At 52.0% G+C, this 13,175-nt stretch overlaps 1 protein-coding gene across 1 annotated transcript; it reads left to right on the top strand.

Annotated features, from left to right (window-relative positions):
• Positions 1-5,435: 5,435 nt before the first annotated feature.
• On the top strand, positions 5,436-5,777 carry LOC137360059 (caveolin-3-like; the record flags this gene model as incomplete). The annotated part of the gene is made up of 1 exon (XM_068025652.1): positions 5,436-5,777. A coding segment is annotated over one exon (342 nt), but the record flags the coding sequence as incomplete, so codon positions are not given.
• Positions 5,778-13,175: the final 7,398 nt, after the last annotated feature.

Raw genomic sequence — 13,175 nt, 5'->3', positions numbered from 1 at the left:
AGGAGTGTTTGGGGCCTGGGATAGTGAGGAGAGAGGAGGTAAATGGGCAGGTATTACACCTCCTGCGATTGCAGGTGAAGGAGCCGTGGGATGCGGACGAAGTGGTGGGGGTAATGGAGGAGTGGACCAGGGTGTCACGGAGGGAATGATCCCTTCGGAATGCTGACAGGGGAAGGGAGGTGAAGATGCGTTTGGTAGTGGCATCACGCTGGAGGTGGCGGAAATGGCGGAGGATGATCCTTTGGATATGGAGGCTGATGGGGTGAAAAGTGAGGACAAGGGGAACCCTGTCATGGTTCTGGGAGGGAGGGGAAGGGGTCAGGGTAGAGGTGCGGGGAATGGGCCGGACATGGTCAAGGGCCCTGTCAACCACTGTGGGTGGAACTCCTCGGTTGAGGAAAAAGGAAGACATATCAGAAGCACCATCATGGAAGGTAGCATCATCAGAGCAGATGCGTCGGAGACGGAGAAACTGGGAGAATGGAATGGAGTTCTTACAGGAGGTAGGGTGTGAAGAAGTGTCGTCGAGGTAGCTGTGGGAGTCAGTGGGCTTATAATGGATATTGGTAGACAACCTATCCCCAGAGATGGAGACAGAGAAGTCGAGGAAGGGAAGGGAAGTGTCAGAGATGGACCATGTAAAGGTGAGGGAAGGGTGGAAATTGGAAGCAAAGTTGATAACAGTTTTCCAGTTGGGGGCGGGAGCAGGAAATGGCACCGATACAGTCATCAATGTACCGGAAAAAGATTTGCGGGAGGGATCCTGAGTAGGACTGGGACAATGAATGTTCGACATATCCCACAAAAAGGCAGGCATAACTGGGACCCATGCAGGTCCCCCTAACCTTTAGCTTGAAGGAAGTGAGTGGCGTTGAAGGAGAAGTTATTCAATGTGAGAACAAGTTCAGCCAGGCGGAGGAAGGTGGTGGTGGATGGGGACTGGTTGGGCCTCTGTTCGAGGAAGGGGCGGAGAGCCCTCAAACCGTCCTGGTGGGGGAATGGAGGTGCAGAGAGATTGGGCGTCCATAGTGAAGAGGAGGCGGTTGGGGCCAGGAAACTGGAAATTGTCAAAATGACGTCGGGTGTCAGAAGAGTCACGGATGTAGGTGGGAAGACACTGGACCTGGGGGGAAAAGATAGAGTCAAAATAGGAAGAAATAAGTAAGGCAGAGGCCCCCCCCACTTCCGGTTCCTTCCTTGGTGGCTGTATGTTCCTCAACGAACATCAAGTGACCAACAGAGGTGCAGGGGGGATGGAGGAAGGGGGGCAATTCACGGGTGGGGGATGTTCCCCTGCGCCCCCATCTGCTTCATCTCTGAGCCCACATCCGCACCATTCAGGGTTGCATTCACGATTTCATTTCCAGCCTCCCACGCAAGAGTGCTAACTCGGCCTGAATTTGAAACATCTCAACGTGATACCATGTGTGATCAGCTCAGGGGTCAGTTAATATCAGACAAGCTCAGTGGGACACGTCAAAACTGCAACTGTAATATAGCACCGGGTTTACTATTAAACACATCAAGGGCAGGGAGTGTCTTACAGGGACAGTGTCGAGGCAGCTTTACTCTGTATCTAACCCTGTTTTTTGAATACATGTTGAGGGGGCCTTTATTGCTCAGGCCCCCTTTATAAACATTTTATTAAAAACAGATAAATAAACCAAAAACTCAAATTAAAATGCCATTCTCAGCATCGACGATTGACTCCAGTCCCTGCGGTGCCCACCGGTCGCGGAAGGCCTCAAGCGTGCTGGCGGACACCGCATGCTCCCTCTCCAGGGACACCCGGGCGCGAACGTAACCGCGGAAGTGGGGTCGGCAATCGGGGAGGACAGAACCCCAGACGGCCCGCAGCCTGGACCCTGTGAATTGCCACCTTGGCCAGGCCCAGGAGCAGACCGACGGGGAGATCCGCCTCCCGGCCCATGCCCCTCCGCACCGGGTGCACAAAGATCAGGAGCGTGGGGCTGAAGTGCAGCCAAAACTTGAGGAGCAGCCCCTTCAAATACTCAAACAGGGGCTGCAACCTCGCACACTCCATATATACGTGGAACACGGACTTGTCCAGGCCGCAGAAATTGCAGGCAGCCTGGGAGTCCGTGAACCTGCTTAAAGGTCTCATTTCTATTGCACGGGATTACCATGTGCAACACCCTCCATCCCAGATCCCCGATGTAAAGGGGGAAGACTCCCGCGTAGAGAGACCTCCATCGGGGTTTCCCCTCGCCGCCAGATGGAAACGCGGACCGCCAGGGCGTGTCCGGCCGGCTGACAAGGGCGAGGAAGTGAAGGGTGTGCAAGAGCAGCCCGTACAGGAAACCCCTCCGCGCCGATTGGAATGGCACGGAGGGCATTTCCGAAAGGTGGCTCGGGATGTACGGGACTGGCTCCCGAGGAGGGTTTCGGGGCCTGGGTCCGATGAGCAGTTCTGGCCGAGCGGGTGTCAGCTCGGCCGGGATCGCTCCGCTCTCCCGAGCCCCCTCGCCACCCGCAGTGGGGGGCGTCCCGGGGGTTTCGGCTACTCCTCCGCCCGCTGGTCCGTCCCCAGAGTCGGCCGCCCGGGCAGCCTAGGCGCTCTCCTCCACCGGCGGGGGAGCGCCCTGACTGGAGGCGACCATGTTCCAGACTCGGAATAGATCCCGGTAAAAGACAGGCAACTCCCTCAGAGAGGCGCGGCTAACGGACTCCGCCGGGAGCTGCGTGTCGTCTTGAAGGCAGAATAAATACGTCGCCAGCGCACACCATCTGGGAGGACGCTCGACGTACAGGTATCTCTGCAGGGTCCGAAGGCAGAGAGTCGCAGCCTGGGTACGGACGCACACGAGCGACTGACCGCCCTCCTCGATCGGGAGACTCAGGACCGCGGCAGAGACCCAGTGTTTCCTCTTGCCCCAGAAGAAATCGATGAGTTTAACTCTGTATCTAACCCACTGGATATTTTTGTCACTTGCTGGCGAGGGACGCATTAGGATTTAATGGACCTTCAAATAGATCTGTTTGACCTGATCCGGCCATGAACTGGAGCAAGTTGCTAGGAGACAGTGAGTGAAGGGCACAGCTGGGAGAGTCTTCACACGAGATCCAGACAGGTTTTAAGTCAGTGACCAGCCCCACAGAGACACACGGCAGTAAATCAGTGTCAAGGCGCACTCTGTTCCTCACAGCAAGCCGACAGCAAAGTTAAATTAAACACTGCAAAGGACACAGTGGTACAATACAGCCTGTGTGTCAGCTCCTGTGAATGTACGGTACACGCTGTCTTAGAAACATAGAAGATAGGAGCAGGAGTAGGCCATTCGGCCCTTCGAACCTGCTCCGCCATTCATTATGATCATGGCTGCTCATCCAACTCAGTAACCTGTTCCCGCTCTCGCCCCATACCCTTTGATCCCTTTAGACCCAAGAGCTATATCTAACTCCTTCCTGAAAACATACAATGCTTTGGCCTCAACTACTTTCTGTGGTAGCGAATTCCACAGGCTCACCACTCTCCGGGTGAAGAAATTTCTCCTCATCTCAGTCCTGAAAGGTTTACCCCGTATCCTTAGACTATGACCCCTGGTTCTGTTCTCCCCCACCATCGGGAACATCCTTCCTGCATCTACCCTGTCAAGTCCTGTTAGAATTTTATAGGTTTCTATGAGATCCCCCCTCACTCTTCTGAACTCCAGCAAATATAATCCGAACCGACCCAATCTCTCCTCATACGTCAGTCCCGCCATCCCAGGAATCAGTCTGGTAAACCTTTGCTGCACTCCCTCTATAGCAAGAACATCCTTCCTCAGATAAGGAGACCAAAACTCCACACAATATTCCAGGTGTGGCCTCACCAAGGCCCTGTATAATTGCAGCAAGACATCCCTGCTCCTGTACTCAAATCCTCTCGCTATGAAGGCCAACATACCATTTGCCTTTTTTACTGCCTGTTGCACCTGCATGCTTACCTTCAGCGACTGGTGTACGAGAACACCCAGGTCTCGCTGCATATTCCCCTCTCAGTTTATAGCCGTTCAGATAATAATCTGCCTTCCTGTTTTTGCTACCAAAGTGGATAACCTCACATTTGTCCACATTATACTGCATTTGCCATGCATTAGCCCACTCACTCAACTTGTCCAAATCACCCTGAAGCCTCTCTGCATCCTCCTCACATCTCACCCTCCCACCCAGTTTTGTGCCATCTGCAAATTTGGAGATATTACATTTAGTTCCCTCATCTAAATCATTAATATATATTGTGAATAGCTGGGGTCCTAGCACCGATCCCTGCGGTACCCCACTAGTCACTGCCTGCCATTCGGAAAAAGACCCATTTATCCCGACTCTGTTTCCTGTCTGCCAACCAATTTTCTATCCATCGCAATACACTACCCCCAATCCCATGTGCTTTAATTTTACTTGCTAATCTCTTATGTAAGACTTTGTCGAAAGCCTTCTGAAAGTCCAAATAAACCACATCCACTGGCTCCCCCTCATCAACTCTACAAGTTACATCCTCGAAGAATTCTAGTAGATTTGTCAAGCATGATTTCCCTTTCGTAAATCCATGCTGACTCTGGCCAATTCTACCACTGTTCTCCAAGTGCACTGCTATAAAATCTTTGATAATGGACTCTAGAATTTTCCCCACTACTGACGTCAGGCTGACTGGTCATATCATTCCCTGCTTTCTCTCTACCTCCCTTTTTAAATAGTGGGGTTACATTAGCTACCCTCCAATCTGTAGGAACTGTTCCAGAGTCTATAGAATCTTGGAAGATGACCACCAATGCATCCACTATTTCTAGGGCCACTACCTTAAGTACTCTGGGATACATACCATCAGGCCCTGGGGATTTATCGGCCTTCAATCCCATCAATTTCCCCAACACCATTTCTCTACTAATACCGATTTCTTTCAGTTCCTCTCTCTCACTAAGCCCTGTGTTCCCCAACATTTCTGTTAAGATATTTGTGTCCTCCTTTGTGAAGACAGAACCAAAGTATGCATTTAGTTGGTCAGCCATTTCTTTATTCCCCATAATAAATTCCCCTGTTTCTGACTGGAAGGGACCTACATTTGTCTTCACTCATCTTTTTCTCTTCACATACCCATAGAAACTTTTACAGTCAGTTTTTATGTTCCCCGCAAGCTTGCTCTCGTACTCTATTTTCCCCTTCTTAATGAATCCCTTGGTCCTCCTTTGCTGAATTCTAAACTGCTCCCAATCTTCAGGTCAGTTGTTTCTCCTGACAAATTTATATGCCTCTTCCTTGGATCTAACGCTATCTCTAATTTCCCTTGTAAGCAACATGTCGGGTAACATGGTCCCAGGGCGTGTCAGTGGGACCCCAGAGAGAGTCGGCGCCTTCGTGAGGGCAGGGGTTCAGTCGAAACGGGGCCGGGCAGCAGGTTCATCCTTATATTCTCTCAGTCTCTGTCTCCCCCACAGGTGGAGTTCGAAGAGGTGGTGGCAGAGCCCGAGGGATCGTACAGCTTCGGCTTCGTGTGGGACGTCAGCCACTCGGCGTTCACCGTCTCGGCTTACTGGTGCTACAGGGTCCTGACGGCGGTCTTCGGCATCCCCATGGCCCTGCTGTGGGGTTTCCTCTACGCCTGCTTCACCTTCTGCCAGGTGTGGTCGGCTGCCCCATGCCTCCGCTGCTGCCTGATGGAGCTCCAGTGCCTGGCCAGCACCTTCCCCGTATGTGTCCGCGGGATCTGTGACCCACTGTTCCACGCTGCCGGGGGACTGTTCCTCAGTGTGCGCCTGGCCCTGAGGAGGGAGAGCTAGCGAACCAAAGCACAACAGTGCCCGGAGTCAGCTCGCCGCCGCCGCACCCCCGCCCCACAACCAACTCCCAGCGAGGACAAGAGCTGCAGCAAACTGTCAGCACAAACTGTCTCGTCTTCATTAACTGTCGTTCATCTGTGGCATTTGCTGAACTGTTCTTAATAGGGAGATATCTGTACACTGACTGGTGTCTCTCAGTCCCACTCTCTCAGGGAGATATCTGTACACTGACTGGTGTCTCTCAGTCCCTCTCTCTCAGGGTGACATCTGTACACTGACTGGTGTCTCTCAGTCCCTCTCTCTCAGGGAGATATCTGTACACTGACTGGTGTCTCGCAGTCCCTCTCTCTCAGGGTGACATCTCTACACTGACTGGTGTCTCTCACTCCCTCTCTCTCAGGGTGATATCTGTACACTGACTGGTGTCTCTCACTCCCTCCCTCTCAGGGTGATATCTGTACACTGACTGGTGTCTCTCAGTCCCGCTCTCTCAGGGAGATATCTGTACACTGACTGGTGTCTCTCAGTCCCTCTCTCTCAGGGTGACATCTGTACACTGACTGGTGTCTCTCAGTCCCTCTCTCTCAGGGAGATATCTGTACACTGACTGGTGTCTCGCAGTCCCTCTCTCTCAGGGTGACATCTGTACACTGACTGGTGTCTCTCACTCCCTCTCTCTCAGGGTGATATCTGTACACTGACTGGTGTCTCTCACTCCCTCCCTCTCAGGGTGATATCTGTACACTGACTGGTGTCTCTCAGTCCCTCTCTCTCAGGGAGATATCTGTACACTGACTGGTGTCTCTCAGTCCCTCTCTCTCAGGGTGATATCTGTACACTGACTGGTGTCTCTCACTCCCTCCCTCTCAGGGTGATAACTGTACACTGACTGGTGTCTCTCAGGCCATCTCTCTCAGGGTGATATCTGTACACTGACTGGTGTCTCTCACTCCCTCCCTCTCAGGGTGATATCTGTACACTGACTGGTGTCTCTCACTCCCTCTCTCTCAGGGAGATATCTGTACACTGACTGGTGTCTCTCAGTCCCCTCTCTCTCAGGGAGATATCAGTACACTGACTGGTGTCTCTCACTCCCTCTCTCTCAGGGTGATATCTGTACACTGACTGGTGTCTCTCAGTCCCCTCTCTCTCAGGGAGATATCTGTACAGTGACTGGTGTCTCTCAGTCCCCTCTCTCTCAGGAAGATATCTGTACACTGACTGGTTTCTCTCAGTCCCCTCTCTCTCAGGGTGATATCTGTACACTGACCGGTGTCTCTCAGTCCCTCTCTCTCAGGGTGATATCTGTACACTGACTGGTGTCTCTCAGTCCCTCTCTCTCAGGGAGATATCTGTACACTGACTGGTGTCTCTCAGTCCCTCTCTCTCAGGGAGATATCTGTACACTGACTGGTGTCTCTCAGTCCCCTCTCTCTCAGGGAGATATCAGTACACTGACTGGTGTCTCTCAGTCCCTCTCTCTCAGGGAGATATCTGTACACTGACTGGTGTCTCTCAGTCCCTCTCTCTCAGGGTGATATCTGTACACTGATTGGTGTCTCTCACTCCCTCTCTCTCAGGGAGACATCTGTACACTGACTGGTGTCTCTCAGTCCCTCTCTCTCAGGGTGACATCTGTACATTGACTGGTGTCTCTCACTCCCTCCCTCTCAGGGTGATGTCTGTACACTGACTGGTGTCTCTCAGTCCCTCTCTCTCAGGGAGATATCTGTACACTGACTGGTGTCTCTCAGTCCCTCTCTTTCAGGGAGATATCAGTACACTGACTGGTGTCTCTCAGTCCCCTCTCTCTCAGGGAGATATCAGTACACTGACTGGTGTCTCTCACTCCCTCTCTCTCAGGGTGATATCTGTACACTGACTGGTGTCTCTCAGTCCCCTCTCTCTCAGGGAGATATCTGTACAGTGACTGGTGTCTCTCAGTCCCTCTCTCTCAGGGAGATATCTGTACACTGACTGGTGTCTCTCAGTCCCCTCTCTCTCAGGGTGATATCTGTACACTGACCGGTGTCTCTCAGTCCCTCTCTCTCAGGGAGATATCTGTACAGTGACTGGTGTCTCTCAGTCCCCTCTCTCTCAGGGAGATATCTGTACACTGACTGGTGTCTCTCAGTCCCCTCTCTCTCAGTGTGATATCTGTACACTGACCAGTGTCTCTCAGTCCCTCTCTCTCAGGGTGATATCTGTACACTGACTGGTGTCTCTCAGTCCCCTCTCTCTCAGGGTGATATCTGTACACTGACCGGTGTGTCTCAGTCCCACTCTCTCAGGGTGATATCTGTACACTGACTGGTGTCTCTCACTCCCTCCCTCTCAGTGTGATAGCTGTACACTGACTGGTGTCTCTCAGTCCCTCTCTCTCAGGGAGATATCTGTACACTGACTGGTGTCTCTCAGTCTATCTCTCTCAGGGAGATATCTATACACTGACTGGTGTCTCTCAGTCCCGCTCTCTCAGGGTGATATCTGTACACTGACCAGTGTCTCTCAGTCCCTCTCTCTCAGGGAGATATCTGTACACTGACCAGTGTCTCTCAGTCCCTCTCTCTCAGGGAGATATCTGGACACTGACCAGTGTCTCTCAGTCCCTCTCCATCAGGGAGATATCTGTACACTGACCAGTGTCTCTCAGTCCCTCTCTCTCAGGGAGATATCTGTACACTGACCAGTGTCTCTCAGTCCCTCTCTCTCAGGGAGATATCTGTACACTGACTGGTGTCTCTCAGTCCCTCTCTCTCAGGGAGATATCTATACACTGACTGGTGTCTCTCAGTCCCGCTCTCTCAGGGTGATATCTGTACACTGACCAGTGTCTCTCAGTCCCTCTCTCTCAGGGAGATATCTGTACACTGACCAGTGTCTCTCAGTCCCTCTCTCTCAGGGAGATATCTGTACACTGACCAGTGTCTCTCAGTCCCTCTCTCTCAGGGTGATATCTGTACACTGACCAGTGTCTCTCAGTCCCTCTCTCTCAGGGAGATATCTGTACACTGACCAGTGTCTCTCAGTCCCTCTCTCTCAGGGTGATATCTGTACACTGACTGGTGTCTCTCACTCCCTCCCTCTCAGGGTGATATCTGTACACTGACTGGTGTCTCTCAGTCCCGCTCTCTCAGGGAGATATCTGTACACTGACTGGTGTCTCTCAGTCCCTCTCTCTCAGGGTGACATCTGTACACTGACTGGTGTCTCTCAGTCCCTCTCTCTCAGGGAGATATCTGTACACTGACTGGTGTCTCGCAGTCCCTCTCTCTCAGGGTGACATCTGTACACTGACTGGTGTCTCTCACTCCCTCTCTCTCAGGGTGATATCTGTACACTGACTGGTGTCTCTCACTCCCTCCCTCTCAGGGTGATATCTGTACACTGACTGGTGTCTCTCAGTCCCTCTCTCTCAGGGAGATATCTGTACACTGACTGGTGTCTCTCAGTCCCTCTCTCTCAGGGTGATATCTGTACACTGACTGGTGTCTCTCACTCCCTCCCTCTCAGGGTGATAACTGTACACTGACTGGTGTCTCTCAGGCCATCTCTCTCAGGGTGATATCTGTACACTGACTGGTGTCTCTCACTCCCTCCCTCTCAGGGTGATATCTGTACACTGACTGGTGTCTCTCACTCCCTCTCTCTCAGGGAGATATCTGTACACTGACTGGTGTCTCTCAGTCCCCTCTCTCTCAGGGAGATATCAGTACACTGACTGGTGTCTCTCACTCCCTCTCTCTCAGGGTGATATCTGTACACTGACTGGTGTCTCTCAGTCCCCTCTCTCTCAGGGAGATATCTGTACAGTGACTGGTGTCTCTCAGTCCCCTCTCTCTCAGGAAGATATCTGTACACTGACTGGTTTCTCTCAGTCCCCTCTCTCTCAGGGTGATATCTGTACACTGACCGGTGTCTCTCAGTCCCTCTCTCTCAGGGTGATATCTGTACACTGACTGGTGTCTCTCAGTCCCTCTCTCTCAGGGAGATATCTGTACACTGACTGGTGTCTCTCAGTCCCTCTCTCTCAGGGAGATATCTGTACACTGACTGGTGTCTCTCAGTCCCCTCTCTCTCAGGGAGATATCAGTACACTGACTGGTGTCTCTCAGTCCCTCTCTCTCAGGGAGATATCTGTACACTGACTGGTGTCTCTCAGTCCCTCTCTCTCAGGGTGATATCTGTACACTGATTGGTGTCTCTCACTCCCTCTCTCTCAGGGAGACATCTGTACACTGACTGGTGTCTCTCAGTCCCTCTCTCTCAGGGTGACATCTGTACATTGACTGGTGTCTCTCACTCCCTCCCTCTCAGGGTGATGTCTGTACACTGACTGGTGTCTCTCAGTCCCTCTCTCTCAGGGAGATATCTGTACACTGACTGGTGTCTCTCAGTCCCTCTCTTTCAGGGAGATATCAGTACACTGACTGGTGTCTCTCAGTCCCCTCTCTCTCAGGGAGATATCAGTACACTGACTGGTGTCTCTCACTCCCTCTCTCTCAGGGTGATATCTGTACACTGACTGGTGTCTCTCAGTCCCCTCTCTCTCAGGGAGATATCTGTACAGTGACTGGTGTCTCTCAGTCCCTCTCTCTCAGGGAGATATCTGTACACTGACTGGTGTCTCTCAGTCCCCTCTCTCTCAGGGTGATATCTGTACACTGACCGGTGTCTCTCAGTCCCTCTCTCTCAGGGAGATATCTGTACAGTGACTGGTGTCTCTCAGTCCCCTCTCTCTCAGGGAGATATCTGTACACTGACTGGTGTCTCTCAGTCCCCTCTCTCTCAGTGTGATATCTGTACACTGACCGGTGTCTCTCAGTCCCTCTCTCTCAGGGTGATATCTGTACACTGACTGGTGTCTCTCAGTCCCCTCTCTCTCAGGGTGATATCTGTACACTGACCGGTGTGTCTCAGTCCCACTCTCTCAGGGTGATATCTGTACACTGACTGGTGTCTCTCACTCCCTCCCTCTCAGTGTGATAGCTGTACACTGACTGGTGTCTCTCAGTCCCTCTCTCTCAGGGAGATATCTGTACACTGACTGGTGTCTCTCAGTCTATCTCTCTCAGGGAGATATCTATACACTGACTGGTGTCTCTCAGTCCCGCTCTCTCAGGGTGATATCTGTACACTGACCAGTGTCTCTCAGTCCCTCTCTCTCAGGGAGATATCTGTACACTGACCAGTGTCTCTCAGTCCCTCTCTCTCAGGGAGATATCTGGACACTGACCAGTGTCTCTCAGTCCCTCTCCATCAGGGAGATATCTGTACACTGACCAGTGTCTCTCAGTCCCTCTCTCTCAGGGAGATATCTGTACACTGACCAGTGTCTCTCAGTCCCTCTCTCTCAGGGAGATATCTGTACACTGACTGGTGTCTCTCAGTCCCTCTCTCTCAGGGAGATATCTATACACTGACTGGTGTCTCTCAGTCCCGCTCTCTCAGGGTGATATCTGTACACTGACCAGTGTCTCTCAGTCCCTCTCTCTCAGGGAGATATCTGTACACTGACCAGTGTCTCTCAGTCCCTCTCTCTCAGGGAGATATCTGTACACTGACCAGTGTCTCTCAGTCCCTCTCTCTCAGGGTGATATCTGTACACTGACCAGTGTCTCTCAGTCCCTCTCTCTCAGGGAGATATCTGTACACTGACCAGTGTCTCTCAGTCCCTCTCTCTCAGGGTGATATCTGTACACTGACTGGTGTCTCTCAGTCCCTCTCTCTCAGGGAGATATCTGTACACTGACCAGTGTCTCTCAGTCCCTCTCTCTCAGGGTGATATGTGTACACTGACCAGTGTCTCTCAGTCCCTCTCTCTCAGGGTGATATCTGTACACTGACTGGTGTCTGTCAGTCCCTCTCTCTCAGGGAGATATCTGTACACTGACCAGTGTCTCTCAGTCCCTCTCTCTCAGGGTGATATCTGTACACTGACCAGTGTCTCTCAGTCCCTCTCTCTCAGGGAGATATCTGTACACTGACCAGTGTCTCTCAGTCCCTCTCTCTCAGGGTGATATCTGTACAGTGACTGGTGTCTCTCAGTCCCTCTCTCTCAGGGAGATATCTGTACACTGACCAGTGTCTCTCAGTCCCTCTCTCTCAGGGTGATATCTGTACACTGACTGGTGTCTCTCAGTCCCCTCTCTCTCAGGGTGATATCTGTACACTGACCGGTGTGTCTCAGTCCCACTCTCTCAGGGTGATATCTGTACACTGACTGGTGTCTCTCACTCCCTCCCTCTCAGTGTGATAGCTGTACACTGACTGGTGTCTCTCAGTCCCTCTCTCTCAGGGAGATATCTGTACACTGACCAGTGTCTCTCAGTCCCTCTCTCTCAGGGAGATATCTGGACACTGACCAGTGTCTCTCAGTCCCTCTCCATCAGGGAGATATCTGTACACTGACCAGTGTCTCTCAGTCCCTCTCTCTCAGGGAGATATCTGTACACTGACCAGTGTCTCTCAGTCCCTCTCTCTCAGGGAGATATCTGTACACTGACTGGTGTCTCTCAGTCCCTCTCTCTCAGGGAGATATCTATACACTGACTGGTGTCTCTCAGTCCCGCTCTCTCAGGGTGATATCTGTACACTGACCAGTGTCTCTCAGTCCCTCTCTCTCAGGGAGATATCTGTACACTGACCAGTGTCTCTCAGTCCCTCTCTCTCAGGGAGATATCTGTACACTGACCAGTGTCTCTCAGTCCCTCTCTCTCAGGGTGATATCTGTACACTGACCAGTGTCTCTCAGTCCCTCTCTCTCAGGGAGATATCTGTACACTGACCAGTGTCTCTCAGTCCCTCTCTCTCAGGGTGATATCTGTACACTGACTGGTGTCTCTCAGTCCCTCTCTCTCAGGGAGATATCTGTACACTGACCAGTGTCTCTCAGTCCCTCTCTCTCAGGGTGATATGTGTACACTGACCAGTGTCTCTCAGTCCCTCTCTCTCAGGGTGATATCTGTACACTGACTGGTGTCTGTCAGTCCCTCTCTCTCAGGGAGATATCTGTACACTGACCAGTGTCTCTCAGTCCCTCTCTCTCAGGGTGATATCTGTACACTGACCAGTGTCTCTCAGTCCCTCTCTCTCAGGGAGATATCTGTACACTGACCAGTGTCTCTCAGTCCCTCTCTCTCAGGGTGATATCTGTACACTGACTGGTGTCTCTCAGTCCCTCTCTCTCAGGGAGATATCTGTACACTGACCAGTGTCTCTCAGTCCCGCTCTCTCAGGGTGATATCTGTACACTGACTGGTGTCTCTCAGTCCCTCTCTCTCAGGGAGATATCTGTACACTGACCAGTGTCTCTCAGTCCCTCTCCATCAGGGACTGCCCAGTCAACCGTTATTCTATCCGCAGTGACCATCTAATAAAATAATTCTTACTCTGGAA

Source organism: Heterodontus francisci, unplaced genomic scaffold (assembly GCF_036365525.1).
Source record: "Heterodontus francisci isolate sHetFra1 unplaced genomic scaffold, sHetFra1.hap1 HAP1_SCAFFOLD_892, whole genome shotgun sequence".
NCBI lineage: Eukaryota > Metazoa > Chordata > Chondrichthyes > Heterodontiformes > Heterodontidae > Heterodontus > Heterodontus francisci.
This window is presented reverse-complemented; position numbering and strand designations above follow the sequence as displayed.